Raw genomic sequence first — 18973 nt, forward strand, 5'->3', positions numbered from 1 at the left:
GAGGGGTGTTAAACGGCCACACAGATGTACACTTTCTGACGAACATTCTACCTCTTCTTCTAGAAGAGGTACTACTGGATAAGCAAGGATGTATGTGGTTCCAACATGATGGCTGCCCAGCTCACTCTTGTCATGTTGCAATGCAAATACTGAATGAAAAGTTTCCTGACTATTGGGGAAGACAGAATGCTGCAGTACAATGGCTGACCAGGTCCCCTGCTTTGACTCCCCTTGATTTCTTTCTTTGGGGAACTATGAAAGATGCAGTGTACCTTGAAGCCCAAACTGTGCCAGATGATAAGCGCTGTTGATTTGCAACTACATGTAACGGCATATTATCCATTGTACTTTCATCTCTGTCTCTCTCTCTCTCTCTCTCTCTCTCTCTCTCTCTCTCTCTCTCTCTCTCTCAAATGGCAATTGCAAATGTGCCGTGCAGTCGATAGTGAATCAGTTTGAGCACATGCTTAACTAAAGGGTAAAATTACATTTTGTTAAGAAAAGTATTTACTTTATGGGCAACATGTCTTCAGTCTTTCTCAATAAAATGTTGAGTTTATTTAAACTGTATTCCATCTAATTACAGTTTTGAGTATTTTGAGTAGAACCTATAGACAAACTGTCCGACAGCTGGTGTTTTACCTTTAAGAAGCAGTCACGCGTCTCCAGGAAAAGACAGGCCGGGTATTATTATTTATTGTTATTTTATTTCAAATCTGATAAGGCAAGTGTGCATACTTGTCATCACCAATTTCGTCCAAAGTTATGGTATACGCTAGTCTTCGCCAAAAATGAAAGTGACAGAAGTGGGAGCTCCAAATGGCCAAATGTTTGGAGAAAATAGCATTTTTGGCATAGGTTGGGTGAGGCAGAAGCCATTTAAGTTAGCGCAGTCTCCAGGCAGTGATTGGCAAAGTGGAGGTAGTACAGAATGGTAATCTGAAGTTCGTGGGATCAAGACCCTATGCAGAAACTTTTTTTTCCTTCAGTTTTTACATTACTTACACTGCAAATAAATTTAGATAATGCTCAGTAAATTTTATTTGTTAATATTTTTATAAAAGGCATGAAAAGAGAAATTTGAAATTGCAAATAAATTTTGAGGAAGGGATTTTAAGACATACACAAGAACTTTTTATGTAAAATTAGATACTTTCATTATTTTACAGTTCATCCTAGGGTAATATTCGTCATAAAAATAAGGAAAGTAGTCACTTTCTTGTCATCTAGCACACATGATGATGCCGCAGTTTTACAATTTTGTGATTTTTTTTTTTTTTTTTTTTAATTCTAATCAAAAAAATTTGGTTTACAGTCATAGAATGTTTTCTTTGTCGCACAGTGTGACAGTAAACCATGCATAATGCATCATTTCGTCAAAAGTTATGTCGATAGCTTGTGATGTATTTTGATGCAGTCTTTTCCAAATGCATGGCCATCTGGTGTTCCCACTTCTATCACTTTCATTTATGGCTGAGACCTGGATATGCCATAAATCTGGACAAAATCGGTGATGACAAGTAGGCATGGTCCCATTTTAAGAAGGTTAATACAGTTGGCTTTTTTTAAATAGGGCTGTTTATTAATATGAAGTATGAACGACCAATGTTTCTGGTTCGTCTTCAACAAGGAAGTGACAATGGGGAAGATTTAAATGTAATACTGCTTGAAAAAATTGTAGTCGTAGCCACGAAAACCTGGGAAACGTACACACATTTGCAATAGTTTTCCTACACCCCATCTCATACACTAGAACCTAGTGTATGCTGTGATTCCATGTACAAAAATTATAGTTGACCATGTATATATGTTGTATAGAAATTAAAGTTTTACCTTAGTAGTGTGGACGTATCTTAGAGCATATGACAGTATGTTGCATGAGAGTTCTGCTTGGTGGTGTTTACACTGCAGTACCGGCTCTGGCCAGATTGCTTTCCGATTTTGGTATATTTCTCAGATTCTTTTGCAAAAGGTTTCAGCATCAGTATTAACAAGTGTGATGTCGCTGCAGTTGTCTTTCCAAGAGCTATTGAATGTGGTTGTGAAAAGTATATGATTCAATTAAAAGTCAGTGCTAGGTCAGCACTAGTATGGTAAATGTCCAGTTTCATGGAGAACCAACCATACTGATATGGAGGCTATTATTATGATGGGGTCACCACTCCTAAAGGCTTTAAAGCTACTGCCACTCTCATCTGAGGAAGAATGCATGTACCCCTCTGTCTCACATCTAGTGTAATAGCATGATCAAATGTGACTTCATTTTTCAAAATGTTTGTGCATCTTGAATCTGAGATAGGATGTTGCAACCAGTCTGTATTTACCTTGGTAGATGTGAAAAACTGCATAAAAACCACATCCAGACTGGCCAGCACAGTGGTCCCTTCGTTAATTTGTGAGATGGATTCGATTCAGGATTGGCACAGCTCCCCATGTCCTGGGAGTTGTTGTCTTTATGTGTGTGGCTATCTGGACAGATGCCAGTTGCTTTCTCTTATGATATGATGTAGTATCTTCCATTTTAATGATTTTTATTCCTGTCTCCAAGTATATTGCTTACTTCATAATCAGTTTTCATTTCCTATGCCTTTTTGTCACTATACCAATGTTAAACTTTACTTTTCTATGCTCCCTGTATTTATTATTGTTTTACTTGGTGCAAATTCTATAAAAAAGATGCTCTCATCTGAGACATGTTTTGCCCCTTCTCTAGTTTCTATTTGTTCTGTGTTCAACTTGCCTCACAGTATTTGCCCATATTTTGACTTAACACAATGGTTTCTACAACAAGGGTGTGGCTTATTTCTTTCCCCACTCTTGTTTAGCAGAACAAGTGCTTCATCTTTAGTAACCTTGATGTTGATGGAACATTAAACTGGTAGGCTTCTTGCTTCTTAATATTTTTCTTGTGCATTTCAAAATCATGAAAGCCCTCAAGGTTCATCTTGATTCTCTATCCTTGCTTGCAGCAACATATATTATAATTCTGTCCAGTGAATCATTAGTGGATGTTTGTTTGGGAAATATGTGAACACAAGAAGGGTTGGAAGGTTGTTGAGTGATACTGGAGGGGAATAGGATGACCAGTGGGCTGTCATTAACACTGATTGATGACTGTTTAGGAGTGAGAGGAAATTTCAGTTGCACTAGAATTAGTGAAAGTGAATAAAAGATACAGGTACGTAACAAGCATGTAAGACCAGTAAGTCACAGAGCAACGTATACTGCATGACAAGGTACTACAGACTACTCATACAGGCAGATTATCTGTGTCAGTTCTTACATACAATATATGTTTGTTATACCAAAATTGAAACCCTTTCAGTTTTTGTAGATGCACTCAGATATTGTTGCTTTCACTATGGGTCTCCATTTGATTAGTCATTAGTGATGTTGATGACCGAGTGATCCCTGGGGTAGGTTGTATAGCTGGGCCATTTACATATGTAAGAATTGTGCGGCAGGAAAGATAATGTGAGGACAGTGTAGCATACGACAATAATCACTAATAGAGGGCTAAATTTTGTACTACTCTTTTAATACCTTAGTGCTCTGTGCTAACCTGTTATCATTACTACTAATTCAGCCGTCGTCGTATTTTGTATAAATCTTTGTGACTCAAGACAACTTTGCAACAGTGCTTAAACGTAACTCTTTGATAGAATGAACAAACTTTCTGGACTCATAAACAAACTGCTGGTATTTGTTTTGTGATCACTTGAGACTTTCAGAGCCATTTCTTGAGATATTGGCTGGTGGTGTCTATTTCAGGTTGTGGCATTCTCAAAGAACTATCCTCTTTTTCTCATAGTGGGTGTTGAAGTTGAATTTGCATGTGAAGGTTATGTGTACTTATGGTGTAATTGCCCGAGGACTTCTCTGTGCTCATTACTGGCATGTCTTCCCACTTGCTACCTGCAATTGTTGCTCTCCATGAGATAGTTGTCTATGATTCAGTTGAAACCTCTTATAACAACAGTTTATGGTCTTTATACCTGATAGTCACACAAACCGGGCTATTATTTTGTTTTGTAATAAAAATTTGGTATCTGTAAATTTTAGACCACCATAGAGTTAAAACTTCAAAAGGTAACAGAAATTCAGTACACTTACTGTATTTACAATACAGTAATTGTGGAGAGGGACTGAAGAGAAATTTTTCTTAGGTTTATGAAATACATACAGCAGTGAGATGCAAGCAAAATGAAAAAAAATCTGTAATAAGTTAAGAGATGAGTGGCAACAGAGTAAGTCATTCAGTAATGGCAAACACGGTCTTGGATAATGAGAGAAAGAAAAAGTTGAGCATATTTAAATCTTATTGTAATTGCTGTGTAGTATGTCTTGAATGACACAACTTCATTCCAGGTACCGTATTGCAAAAATTATTCAGCAGTACCCAAATGAAAAGACAGTATTCTGCACTTAAATCACATGAATACTTACACGTTGTGTGATGTTTCTACAAATGTGAGGTTCTGCACCAAACACATTGAATATATCCAACACACATAACCACAAAACATCAGTAACAAATACACTATTATTCAACTTCTATACTTAGGTCTATAAGTAACACATATTGGAATTTAATTTTTGAGTTTTCTACAGTCACAGCAAAGACATGTTGTTTATTTTTTTTTAAACCACTTGTTTTAATTTTAAAATGCAATACAGTGACACATACTACAGTATACTGTCCTCCTTAAGGTAATCAGTTATCTTTGTTTGCTTTTTGCATTTACGAGTAAGATGTGCATACATACTTTGCATTTGATGATGCATTCATTTTAATGCCTTATTATTGTTATTTGTATTAAACTCTGTTTCTTTAAGTGGTGGCACAACAAACTGTTCTTCTTGTTAATTATTATGTTTGTCAATACTCTTGGCTTTGGATGTCAGTTAAACTTTCCTCTTCACTTGCTGAGGCATACATGATAAGATTGTTGTCTATCTGGATGAGATCCTCTATTTCACAAGTTGTAAAAATGAACATAATTCTTGCTCTAATTCCACCAGAGGTGTGTCATCCTCACCTTCATCATCAGCACCATCAGCTGTTGCTGTTAAAGAATCACCTTCACCAATGATTGGTGATAAAAAAATCTTTGAATTCTGCATGTTTAAACACTTGGCAATTGCCTTTCAGTGCCACTTTCCAACGCTTTTACCATTGCCTCAAGAACAGTGAAAACTGTTTTCTTTTTCTTTTTTGATTTTTTGTAACAATTTCCTGTACTGCGTTTTCAGAGATTTTATAAATTGCTAATTCACAGGTTGTGGAACTGAAGTGACGTTTGGAGATAAAAACACAAACTTTATGCACAGCACATTGTTGACTACTTGTCGAGCAAGGCAGTTGTTGACCAGAAGAATAATTTTCTGTTTCTTTGATTTCAGCTGGGAGTCCCAGTTATGTAATCACTTTTCAAAAATGTCAGCTGTCATGCAATATTTTGCATTGTTTCCATACACTACTGATAGGGAGTGAATTTTTTCAAAACGTCTAGGTTTACTTAATTTTCCAAACCTCAAAAGTTTTTCTTTACTCCTGTTATATCCGCAGCAACCATAATTGTAATTCTTGTCTTATACATTTTTCCCCTTCGAAACACTCTTCATCTTTAAATTTCCATGTCTTATACATGGTAATGTTGTAAAACAAGCCATTTTCAACCGCACTGAATATATCATTTAGCTTGTAACCTTCACACAAAGTAGGTCACTTCTTAGATAACCACTTGTCTGTTACGCCATCAGGTACACTGGAAACTTCACAAATTTTCAAATTTTTCCAGCGATAATATCATGGTGTATCCGAGATGAAAACACAATTGAAGTTTGGATTTCACAACAGACGCACAAATTTGTTGGCATTCGCTTCAAGACTAGGTCCATTGATTGGCACATTTTTTTATCTTTGCTGCTTGAACAACTTAAGCGGAGCCTCTTCAATACCTTTGTGCTCAGATGATCTCACACACTTGATTTTTAAAGAACTGTGTTCAAAAGTAGTCTGTCTGTCTTCTGTGTCCTTCCAGATTGCAGAAATCTTTGAGTGTGAGACAGCCAATTCCTTTGCGATTCTAACTTGTGTTTCAGTATTTTCTAATTGTCATATTATGTCTGACTCTTCTTCAATACTAAATACTTTCCTCTGTTTTGTGGCATCTTTAAAGTGATTCTTGCATTGACTGTTTAGCACACATACTGATTTGAAACCAACATTGTACAGAAAACAAGGGTTTGAAAATAACTGTTACATTATTGTTAGTAATCACCAAAAACATAACAAATGAAAATGAACATTGGACATTATGGCTGATATATTTCTCCAAAAATGTAATAAAACTACATCATATTTTATCACAATAAGCAATGCTGTGCTAAGTGATTTTTAAATGTAGCATTTATATAGGTTCTAGACAGGACCATTAGATTATGCTGTTATAGTTAATACATTCTTAAAAGCGATGTCAGTATAAGCAGTATTGACTGTATGCTTATGGAACTTGCTCTTCCTTGTTGAAGTTGTTGTCATGTTTGTAGATCTAGATGGCTTCTCAGAACAAATTTATACAGTAATTCCTTTCCATGGGTAGAACTTGAGTTATACTGAATATTTTACAGTGGTACGCATCACTTTATATGCACTAAGCGATGGCCTATTTTTCTTTTTGCACCAGCCAGCAATTTCATTTATGTTCCATGATCCTGGTGTTAACAGGTTGTCCTGTCATTGGTTTGCAGGGAGTTGGAATCAGGTGGGGTTTCCCTCACCTCAGATGAGCCTCGGGAGGCCCTTCATCTTCTCTGACCTACATACCTGCCCAACTCGTGTACATCTAGTTGTCCTTAAATTACTTCTAACTCCAGATGGACTACCTCTTGACTGAGTGTCTGATGACCTCACTGTTTAGTGCTTTAGCCTCCAACCACCCAACCAAGTTTGTGATTTGATTCACATATACACATTGCCACTCAGTTGCCATATATTGTCTTCCCCCACCCCTCCCTCCCTCCCTCCCTCTCTCTCTCTCTCTCTCTCTCTCTCTCTCTCTCTCTCTCTCTCTCTCTCTCCTGTTCAGATTACATCAATACAGATGATTGTTCACATTCATAAATATGGACTTCACAGTCATGTGGCATTGTATACGGGCATATTGATTTGTCTTGCTGCTAAAAACTTCATATTTTAAGAATATCAGCTAATACTAATTATTGCCAACAGGGAGCACGACTGAGCAGCGGTGAGCATTCAACTGTCCTTAAGAGGTCTTCAGGACCAAAGCCAGGCTACAGCAGCAACTCTTGCAGTGGCAGAGATTCCTCACTTTCAGCACTGGATCAACGAGCAGGAATGGGAAGCAGTAAATTTGGCCACAGCAGTGGGCAAATAAAACGCACTTCATCACTGTCAAGCTCAGTATCAGGATCCGGGGTTTCCGGAACACAATCAAAAAAACATAAATTGGCAACACTGAGGGATATAACTATTACTGAAGCAGGAAAATATTCAACATTAAGTGATTTCGCATTTTTTGATAAGGTTAGTTGTGAATATATTATACTAAATTGCCTTTTGCTCTACCATTAAATGCCATAGTACTTTAAAAATTTGTATTTATTATTGGAAAGGTTTCTTAAATGATGATCATACTCTGTTTAAAATTAGTCACTTGCATTTTTTTTCTTGTAGGTGAGAAAAGCTTTGAAAAACACAGAGGCATACGAAAATTTCTTGCGTTGCCTTACACTATTCAACAATGAAATTGTGTCCAGTTCAGAGTTAATTCAACTCGTCACACCATTTCTGGGAAAGTTCCCAGAACTGTTCAAATGGTTTAAGCGGTTTATGGGCCGTAGTGGAAATTTGTACCAGTTGCCTAGTTCATCACATAATAATGCATCAGAAAATTCACACAGCAATGGACATCACCCAGACAGAATGATTGAGTCATTGGAAGAGATAGGTAAGATATTATGATGCTTGCATTTTATTTTAATTATTTTTGTACAGTTTATCACTTGTAATCAGAGTTTGTCGTAGTACTGATAACTTCAGGCTGTGGAATACATTACAGTATCTTCTTTCAGATTATACAACATGCAAAAGACTTGGTGCTAGTTATTGCGCTCTGCCAAAGAATTATAGGCAACCAAAATGCTCTGGAAGGACACCTCTGTGCAAAGAAGTTCTGAATGACACTTGGGTCTCTTTTCCCTCGTGGTCAGAAGATTCAACTTTTGTTACATCAAGGAAGACACAATATGAGGAGTTCATTTACAGGTGTGAAGATGAGAGATTTGAGGTGTGTATACTTTGTCACTTTTATTTTATTTTTAATAATTTCTGTTGAGTTGATTAGCTTGGATATATAAGTGATACAGTTTTCAGTACAGATCTGTTAAGTTATTTAAATTTTCAAGGTTCTCGCCTTAGTATGCTCATGTTTCATTCAGGAACAATTAAGCTTTTGAACAATGGGTAACATATTGTTTGATAAAACCTATGCTAACTTAATTGTACACTAATGTTGCTGAATGCAAAGTTTCTGTTGTTCCCTGAACTTAAATTTTTGTAAAACACTTAGTACAGAATAGGCAAATCTTCAAAGTAAATGGTAGTACCTTCATTGAGAAATGACTGTTATTAGTATCTTCATTTTTCTTACTGTTACGTTGAGACTGTGATATCAACGTTATGGTTGGATTAATGACATCTCAACACTACATGTGTTGGCCACACTCTTTCTTACGACGTAATTTTCATAATCAGAATTGTGGCTAAATAAAAAGCTGGACAAGTACAAGTAGGACTCCTACTCTGAGGGTTCTGTACACACACCATTATTTGTGTAGACAGTTCTTTGTAGGTTTTCATAAGTGAGTTTGCAAGAATGAAAATATTTGCATAAATGGCCGTATCTTTTGATAGCATTGACTTAGAAGCTTAAATATGTTACACCACCAATGGATCTTATACCTTAGTATTTAACAAAAATTTCAACGTGAGACCTCTCCCCTTTCCTGAGAAACAGGGGCCTTAACAGATGGACAGACAGTCAACAAATGCTAAAAAAAATATTTTTTTTATGTGGTATAATTGCAGAGTAACAATTTTCAGATTTTTTCCTTTACTTGTACAGCAAAACATTGCTTCTTGCCAAATTTCAGGATTCTAGGTCAATGGGACACACTCAATAGGTATTAATGAGTAAGTTTTCGTGTATCAGAATATGTGACATAAAATGGCCGTATTTTTGAATTGCACTGACATAGAAGATTAAATTCTTTACATAACAAGACACCTTAGACTTTGGTGTTTGCCATGAATTCCAACTTGATATCTTTTTGTGTCCGTTAGAAAAAGGGGTCTTAACAGATGGACAATAAAGTGATCCTATAAGGGTTCTGTTTCTACTGATTGAGTACAGAAAACATAGTGGAAATTACATTATCGCAGAAGCACAGCATCTAAAGGAAAATATGCTAATTTGTTTGAATCTCCAGTCTGCACATATGCTTTGCTGTAAACTTGTGGAGTTGGAGGTGCACAGCTTGAGAGTACATCATGTGAATTAGATTCACAATGACAGCTTCAGAAATACAGTACAAGGACAAATAGGAATAGAAGTTGTCAAAGGTTTTATATATTTATAATGTTAGCAAAGAAGTCAAACCCTCAGCAATGATTTTTGTCACTAGTAGCTGATATGACTCATGTAATCATCCCATGAAGAGGGTGTTGGAGTAAACCAATCTAGTAGCCATGGCTGTATGTGACATTCCTTTTCATTTGTGTCAAAGGTACCAAGCAAGGTTATACAGTGGTGGAGATGTTGGACATCTATTAACCCTTGAGCAGGTCCACCGATGTATAAAGTGCGTAAACCACAAATAACATTGTTTTGTAGTGTTCAATTGTGGTCTTATAGTTGCAAGCCCAAACCTGTTCCTTCATTATTGCTTCAGTTAGCACAGTGCTACATTGTGCTCTCATACATCCAAGTGAGCAGCAGTAATATAAAATAAACAGTAAGCTAGGTGAGAAAAAATTTATGATGCATGCAAGAAAATGACACAGATTCCAAGCTAGCAGTACAATCCCACAGTGAGGCAGTTGACTGGGAGGTAATTAGCAATCAGATAAGTGGTTGGCTGGGATCTGATGCAACTGCACTGTTTAATGCCTTGAGTGCGACTCTAATGTGGGGTAAAACTTGTACGTGACAAAAGAGTGATGTAATGAAAGATTATTTTGTTATTGTTTAATTAAACAGTGATTTAGCTCATATAATGTAAGTTTATTTTACCTTTGTTTTATTTAACTAAGATTAAGCTGTAATTTTGTCCATATATGCTTACCTTGGTAACATATAGACAGGTATTCTTTACCTGTGTACAAAGTACACTACATGCCCACTGTGTTATAAAAAATGGCGCACCCACTCGAGGTTAATTTGGTGTGATGTTAAAATCCTTGTCCAATTGTCCTGCCTTAGGTTCTTGCTAGCTACTGTAAATTTATTCAGCCTAAAGCCAGGATGGCTTCTTCAAAACAACTTTTGCTGAAATTCCTGCCCCATACTTAACCAGCATAAGCTTTTGTTCTGTCTAATCATCCATGGAATGTTAAACACCAATGTTGCTTTTTTATCAAGAGTGAAATATCCAGAAACTGGCTTGGGGTTAAATTATTTGCCACACACTGTAAACTGCTTGCAGATTATATATACATAGATGTGAATTTCAGGGAAAGTGCTTTAGGAATGGTACAATAAATGTTGCAAACATAGGATGACAAATAGCTGTAAAGCTCTCGTTTTTTCCATACAGAATGGTATGTGAAAGGAGATGCTGTGACCTTAGTTTAAAAAAACGCCGTGGTCAAGCCAGAAGTTGGTATTAACACAACAGTACTTCAACTTCAACAGGAATGATCCTATCAAAGGAGTTGTGTTTTTTCCTTCTTTTTCTGTTCAGAAATTGGTAACCCAGTCACATATGATAGACAAGCATTGCTTGAAGTGCAAGTCACTTCTACTGCCAGGAAAAATGGAAGACTTAAAAGTATTTCAGTCATGGGCCTTTGGGTGTCTAGTGTGACGTGTGTATAAACAACCATCAAACTTGCAGGAATTATGAGGAAACTATTGTAAACAGGATATGGACAGGAAAAGAACTACTGGGAGAGATTCACATGCATATCAGACAAAACTGCACAGCAGAGAATAAAAGCATAATTCATTCAGCACTAACATTTATTGAGTGTGAGTTATGAAATGTGTTGCAGTTTAGTCCTCAGTATAATTTGTATTTGCATACCCTGTCAATCAAACAAATTTTGAGACTGTAATTAATAAAGAAATAGAAAATGTTAAGATTGTGGTTTTAATACTCTGTGTGTGTGTGGTGTCACCGCCAGACACCACACTTGCTAGGTGGTAGCTTAAATCGGCCGCGGTCCATTTAGTACATGTCGGACCCGCGTGTCGCCACTGTGTGATCGCAGACCTAGCGCCACCACAAGGCAGGTCACGAAAGACGATATAGCACTCGTCCCAGTTGTACGAGGAGATTGCTAGCGACCATACGGACGAAGCCTTCCTCTCATTTGCCGAGAGCCAGTTAGAATAGCCTTCTGCTAAGTCCATGGCTACGACCTAGCAAGGCGCCATTAGCCTTACCTACTTTGAGAGTTATAGTATAAATGTCTCAAGAAGAATGCTGTAGTCATCAAATAATAAAGTTAAGTATAAAGCAGCTACGTACTTTTCTTGCTACCATTCAATAGTTATCCTGTTCCAGAATTGACGCCCGTCGGCGTGAGTGTGTACGCGTGCCTTTCTATCGGCTACCCGTCACTGTGGACTGGCTGCCTTGTCAGTCCACTTCAGTGTGTTCTACACAGTCTCCCCTCACTTGTCTACAACACACAGAACATTCAAACGACCATGTGACACTGTCAGAAAAGCCATCACATTGGCTCGAATGTTGGTTATGTCATCAAAACATTGACCCTTCATATGAATTTGTGCATTTCATTGTTCTGCAATAGTTGATAATACCAAGTCTCATCACCTATAACTTTTTTTCCCAGAAAAGTATTGTCTACATCTTGCATTTCAGTCAAATCATGGCAGACATCTGTTCATCATTGTTCTTGTTTGGAAGGCAAGAAATGCAGGAAAAACTTTGCACACACTTTTTCTCTTGTTTAAAATATTCTGGAGAAAGTCTTGAACATTCAACTTGAGAGATGCTGCTCCATTGTGATTTGTGACTTGGGAACACTGATACACTGAGGCCACATGGCCACTGCTTAACACTGCCTGCTCACAACAGGTTGGTTGAATACACGTCTGTTGTTTACAGTTGCTAGTTCAAACTGTGACTGTAGTTGTTATGCTGACATCACTTATACTTCAAGAATAAAAGCAGTCTCAGAATGTTCTGGACAGACATGGCATAAAATGGGAATATGAAGAGCTATTAGATGGTTTGTCATGGATGCCTTCTCCTAATTGTTATCTCATGAATTATTGTAATGACTTAACACATATATTTAACCTCCAATACTATCTTGAACCACAGCATTACTACCACTGCACACCACAAGACTAAATGTCACCTGGTGGCATTGTGGGCATGTGATACAGTAAGAAAAATACTCAAAGGAGGAGGGGGGAGGGGGGGGGGGTCAGTTACCTGAATGGTACGGAAATTGGGGGACGGGATATACCTGTACAGACAAACAAATGATTAATTACATTTAAAAAAGAAACTGGACTATTTATTCAAGAGAAAGAGCTTCACTAATTGAGCAAGTCAATAATGATTTGGTCCACCTCTGGTCCTTGTGAAGCCAGTTATTTGAATAAAATCTTCCCAGTTTTCTAGCTGTGTCAATTCAAATAAAATTCTCTAGCTTTCGATGGCTATCTCCGCCATTGTCCTTGAGAGTAAAAGCCACTGACTCATGGGGCTGGCAGTGTTTTCTGCTTCTATAGGCACTATTGCGGCATCTGGCACCAATCAGAGGGGGGGCAAAATGACACATGCATAGAAGATTAGTTTGGTAACTCATAGTAGTTCCAGCCTGCCATGGGACCAAGTGATATCAGTTGGCACAAGGAGCTGGGGCAATGTTTGGAACTACTGCTCCCATCTCCCTACAAGTGTCAAGTGTCTGTCTTGTCTTTCGATATACAAAGCCCGCCACCACGCCGTACTAAGTGTGTACCCATTTTCTCTATTAAAATTGTTGCTGTTCATTCTAATCTCAGCCACCTCCTTTATAACTAGAATCCCAAAATGTTGGCTCATGAGCCAAGACTCTCATCTTTTCAATCTATATTTTGTGTCTGTTTTCCAGGCAATGCTCAGCAATGACTGACTTGTCGAGCTCCTATTATCTACTCTGTCACTTGAGTTTGGTGCAGTGCTCTGCAACTGTGCGAATTATTTGTTCTATATAGATGCTGCTGCATTTGCAAGAGACACCATACACACTGGGCACATGAAGAGCCATAGCGTTTTAACAGGGTGCAGAATCTTGTATTTTGGGGGCAGGCCCGAACACTGGTCTCAGTCCATGTCACTGCAGCACACATCCTAACTTGCTGCTAATTGCCGCACCGTGTGGCAGGAAAGCAATCGGCTTGAGCTCTTCTACCAGTCTCTGTGAACATGTCTCTGAAATGCTTCAATTCAGAGTGTAGGTGGTTGTCATCAGAAATAATATTTGGTCTGTGTACTAGCAAAAGAAGGACGCCTTTTGAATTGGCAGAAGAGGCCAAGCCGGCTGCTTTCCTGCCACACTGTGCAGCAACGAGCAGCAAGTTAGGATGTTTGCTGCAGAGACATGGATTGAGACCAGTGTTCTGGCTGGTTACTAAGTTAAGAGCTACACTGTGCCCCGTTAAAGACAGCGTGACTCTTCACATTACCAGTGTGTATGGTGTCCCTTGCAAATGCAGCAGCATCTATATAGGTTAAACAATAAGCACAGTTGTGGAGCTCTGTATCGAACACAAGCAGCATATTAAACAAAGGGAGCTTGACAAGTCAGCCATAACTGAGCACTTACAGGAAAATGGACACAAAATACAGTTTGAAAAGACAAGAGTCTTGGCTCATTTATCAACATTTTTGGATTCTGTAATAAAAGAGATGGCTGAGATTATAATAAACAGCAATAATTTTAACAGAGGCCAGAGGTACACACTTAGTTAGGGTTTCAGGGCATCAGAGTGGCCCTTGGATATTGAATGGGAGTAAAGACAGATGCTTGTGCTTGTAGGGAGGCAGGAACACCAGTTTGAAATGTGGTGCCGGGCCCTTGCGCCACTTGACACCAGTCGGTCACGCAGCGGGCCAGAGCTGCTATGTACTACCCAACTCACCTTCTGTGCATGCGTTTTTTTGGCCCTCTCTTACTGGTGCCAGATGCTGCAATCGTGCCTCTATAAGTGGAAAACAGTGCCAGCCCCGGCAGTCAGTAGTTTTTACTCCCAAGGTGATGGTGGAGATAGCTGCCGAAAGCTCAGTATTTGATTTGAATTGACATGGTTTGAAAACTGAGAAGAATTTATTCAGACATGCCATAGTGAAAGACTCTGAGAAAGCAGTTATTGAGCTTGACATTGATTGATAGAGTTGTTCAATGTCTTCCTGAACAATATAGTGAGAAATTCCGTCCAGTTCGCGGGTTGGACCATCAAAACCACAAGATGGCTTGTGGCCCTGCCCGTAATGCTCTAAACATTCTCAATTGGGAAGAGACCTGTCGACCTTGCTGGCCAAGGTAGGGTTTTGTAAACATGAAGACAAATGGTAGAAACACTCTCCATGTGCATTGATAGGTTTTTTTATTCACATAGTCCTGCACAGTCTGTAGTACCGTGTGTACAAAAATGGCAATGTTTGCACTAATAGCTGCTGGGGAGGGTTGAGAGCAGCTGTCTCGTGTCCTCTTTTAACATGCTAGCTGTATGAGAAATATGTTTTTTTACTGTCCTGCCCTGCACAAGGAAAGGCTCAAAAGAAATAAGTTGAAGAAGAAATTAACAGAAGCTAAGTCACATTTTTGTCAGAATGCCAGTTGCTATTGTCAGAGAAGAGGCATTGATGTTCCAACTGACTCATTTGGTGAAACAGGTACTAATGTCCTTGTCTTATCCACTAGCACAGTATTGGGTATTCCCATTGCTGACTGTCCGTACTATAACTGCTCACGCACAATGAGACCTTAAAGGTGTTCGTACTAACGTGTAACACTAAACAGAATTTATTGATCAGTTGATAAAATGCATATAGGGTCTATCCTTTGTTCCATTTGTTGCACCATAGGTGGAGCTGGGTTAAAGATGCATATTGTAGATGCATTGGGTGAGTTTTATAGTGAGGTATGCATCATTTATGAGTTGGGTAAAAAATTAATTGTAGAGGTGTCACATGTCTTGACAGATATAGTGTGGATGTTAAGTTAATGATTGCTAGGATTTTACTCTGTATGACTCTCATTTCAAGACTGACATAAGAAAATCACTGTCTTTGTGTAGAAGTTAGTTAATGAATTCCAGTCATGGATAGTGTAATATTTAAATATGAACTCTTGTGTTTTGTTGTGCTTTAGTTCCAATGGTTCTCAATTGAGCTGAAGTAATATGAGTAATCTTTTGATGCAATAGATAATAACTGGAAATGAAAGCAATTACATGAGTGGTATCATAATTGTTGGTGTACCTATACCTAAACAGACATCCATGCCACAAAGTTGTGGGTGGAATGGATGGGAGCATTTAATATCAAAAGTAGCTAAGCTACATAAACACAAAAACTTTCATTTATTGGTGAACTTGGTTTGAATCAGAATTTGAGAGAGTATCTTTAAAATTAGATAGATATCAACTACAGAGATCACACCATAAGTTTTCGAAAAGCTTATTTCCTTATTGATGATTAAATATGCAGTTTCTGTCTTAGTAGTGTTCTACTTGTGTGCCACTTTACTTTACTCTCCTTGACTTTCCTCTACACATTACTGGCTTCTTTCCAACATTTGATTCCTGTGCTTGCATTATTTCTATTTTGATATTTGTATTTATTCTTTGTTTTCTTCTTCCATTTTCTCTGTAGATCTTTCTTTTCTAATCAGTTATATGCATAGTTTTTATTTGGTTGTTGTAGGTTACATCATTTTTGTATTTGGTCTGTCCATTGCTGTCATCTAATGTTTTATGATCTGAAGTTAGAATTTATTGTAGGGTACGCTATGATCATTTATAAGCCATGTCATGTACTTTCACTTTTTTTCATACACAGCTGCCTCCTGCTGTCACTCTTCTCTGCTACCAGTAAAAGAAACATTGGTTTTAAAAGTTTGAGATTTAAAGTGTTAAATATTTTTTCTTTGTTACCCCTGTCACTATTGTATGTTAGGGTTTTGACTATTGTCATTTATCCAGTGTTTACAATTATATTATATTTTCAATGTGTATATTTTACTTTTATGCCTTTATTAACCTTGAATTATCGAACCCTTAAGCATAATGCATTGATATTTTAATAAGATATAACACTTGCAGTGGAGTCTATTGCATTTAAGCTCTAAATAGTGTCATTTGTTTTGTGATTCAACTTTATTTATTTTCCATCATATGTATAGGAATATTAAAAATGCTATTGGTCTTAATCTTAATACAGTAATTCATTTGCAACTTTATCTTATTTATTTCAGCTGGATCTTGTGATAGAAACAAACACTGCAACAATTAGAGTCTTGGAAGGAGTAAATAAAAAAATGTCACGGATGTCACATGAAGAATTAGTAAGATTCAAATTGGATGACTGCTTGGGAGGATCATCTCCTACTATCCACCTTAGGGCTGTTCGCAGGTATTTCTTTTTTTATTGTACATAAGATGCTATTACATTATTCAAGTTCTTGATTTTTTTGTGTTAAAAATCTTAAAATATATGTTTGTTAAAGTGGCTTTCATGCCAAAACTAGACATGATACAAATATGAGACTGCTACCAGCCACTACTGCAACTGTCTCCTACCAATCACCATTTAGATCTTTTTCATAATTGTACACTTTTATCCACAGCAATGCTATCAGTGTTTTTATGTAATTTCTGCAATCATAAATGTAGTCCACATTTCTCAATATTAGTCATATGAGTGAATTCGAAGATGCATTTAATTCGTCTCGCCAACACAGAGTTTGTGTTACTTGGTTTCTGTGTGGGAACTAGTTACAAATGGTGCCCACGAGGTTCAATCGTAGGGCCCTCAATTTTTCCTCTGTTTCTTAATAACCTTTCACAAGTAACATTACCAGCTGCTTAATTTCTTTTGTTTGTCAGTGATACTAACATTGCAGTACATAGGAAGTCAAGTATAGTTTTTGAAGGAGCTCTTAATGAAACGTTTGGGCACACTAATAAAGAATTTCTAATTTATTGTGATTAAGCTTCCAACACGCTAATTATATGCAGTTCAAAAATGGCAACAAGTTCTCCCCAACATATGGATAATATGTTAGGACATGTAAATATGAATGTGTCCAAGGAATTATGACTTCATTATAAATTCAGTTTGAAGGAGCATATCATAGAACTTCCAAAACAACTAAGCAAAATAGCTCCCATGCAAATGTTGTCATATCTAGGTAAAAATAAAAAAAAGGTTACAAACTTTCCTTGCATTCATTCCACGATGTCATCCATGTCTAGAAGTATGTAATAGAAATCATTTGCAGTGTGAATGCTAAAGTGTCAATCAGAACTCAGTTAAGAGAAAAGGATGTGCTAATTACTGTTTGTCAGTATATTTATTCCGTAGAGAAATTTGTGTTAAATAATCTCGTTATCTAAAGATCAGTTCACAGCATGAATACTAGGAATAAGAACAATCTATGTAAAATTCTAAAATTGCTTGTTTGATCCAGAAAGGTGCCCATTGCTCAGGAAGACACATTTTCAATAACTCATTGAAAACCACGAAATGTTTTGTTGCTAATTATGTTAAGTTTAGGAGAAGGCTAATGAATTTTTTGCAATGGGCAATTCCTTCTACTCCAGCTATGTAATTCGTAGTAGAACCAGTTAATGTACACTGATCAGCCAGAACATTATGACCACTGACCTACTATCGATATAAACCCATCCAGGCAATAGCAGTGTCACCTGGCGAGGAATGACTGCTAGTCAGACACACACACGATGCATGTAGTATCAGTAAGTGTGCTGTCCATGTGTTGAATGGAGAAGATGCACGTTCTACCTGAGTTTGACTGAGAGTACATTGTGATGGCCCAGAGGCTCAGCACGAGCATTTCGGAAACTTTATGACTTGTCAGGTTTTCAAGGAGTTCTGTAGTGAGTGTCTTCAGCACTACCAAGGTGAAATGATGTTCATATGTCATGTGGTTGTGTGGCCACCTCTCATTACAGGTATCGGATGTTGTAGGCTGGGCAGACTGGTAAAACAGGACAAGTGGTGAACTGTGGGGTAACTAACATCAGACTTTAATGCTGGGCAGAGTACAAGTGTGCCTAAACACACAGTGCACTGAACAATCCTAACGATGTGCCTCACAACCGACGACCCGTGCATTTGCCAATGTTAACACCATGACACTGGGAACTACGATTGAAAGGGGCACGTGTGTATCAGCACTCTGCATTGGCGCAGTGGCAGAGCATTGCATGGTCTGATGAATCTCAATACCTTCTTCATCATGCCAAAAGGAGGACGCAAATCTGCCAGCTTCCAGGGGAACAGCTCCTCGACATCCATACTGTGGGATGGAGACAAGCTGGCAGCAGTTCCATTATGCTCTACTGAACATTTACATGGGCATCCGTGAGTCCACTGGAGCTTGTGACAGCCAAGGAACATCGTACACTGGTTGCAGATAACAAGCACCTCTTCTTGCCGATCATGTTTCCCGACGGCA

The 18973-nt window shown here is 37.8% G+C and overlaps 1 protein-coding gene across 1 annotated transcript in view; it reads left to right on the top strand.

The window, feature by feature from the left end:
* The window catches only part of LOC126471313 (paired amphipathic helix protein Sin3b-like), a 299139-nt gene that overhangs the window by 169670 nt on the left and 110496 nt on the right, over positions 1-18973 (top strand). Inside the window, exons 9-12 of the mRNA XM_050099434.1 lie at positions 7235-7552; positions 7703-7976; positions 8101-8315; positions 16748-16905. Of these exons, the coding sequence (XP_049955391.1) occupies positions 7235-7552; positions 7703-7976; positions 8101-8315; positions 16748-16905 (965 nt within the window). The remainder of the gene's footprint in view (positions 1-7234; positions 7553-7702; positions 7977-8100; positions 8316-16747; positions 16906-18973) is intronic.

The sequence above is a fragment of the Schistocerca serialis genome, chromosome 3 (genome assembly GCF_023864345.2).
Source record: "Schistocerca serialis cubense isolate TAMUIC-IGC-003099 chromosome 3, iqSchSeri2.2, whole genome shotgun sequence".
NCBI classification, from domain to species: Eukaryota; Metazoa; Arthropoda; class Insecta; order Orthoptera; family Acrididae; genus Schistocerca; species Schistocerca serialis.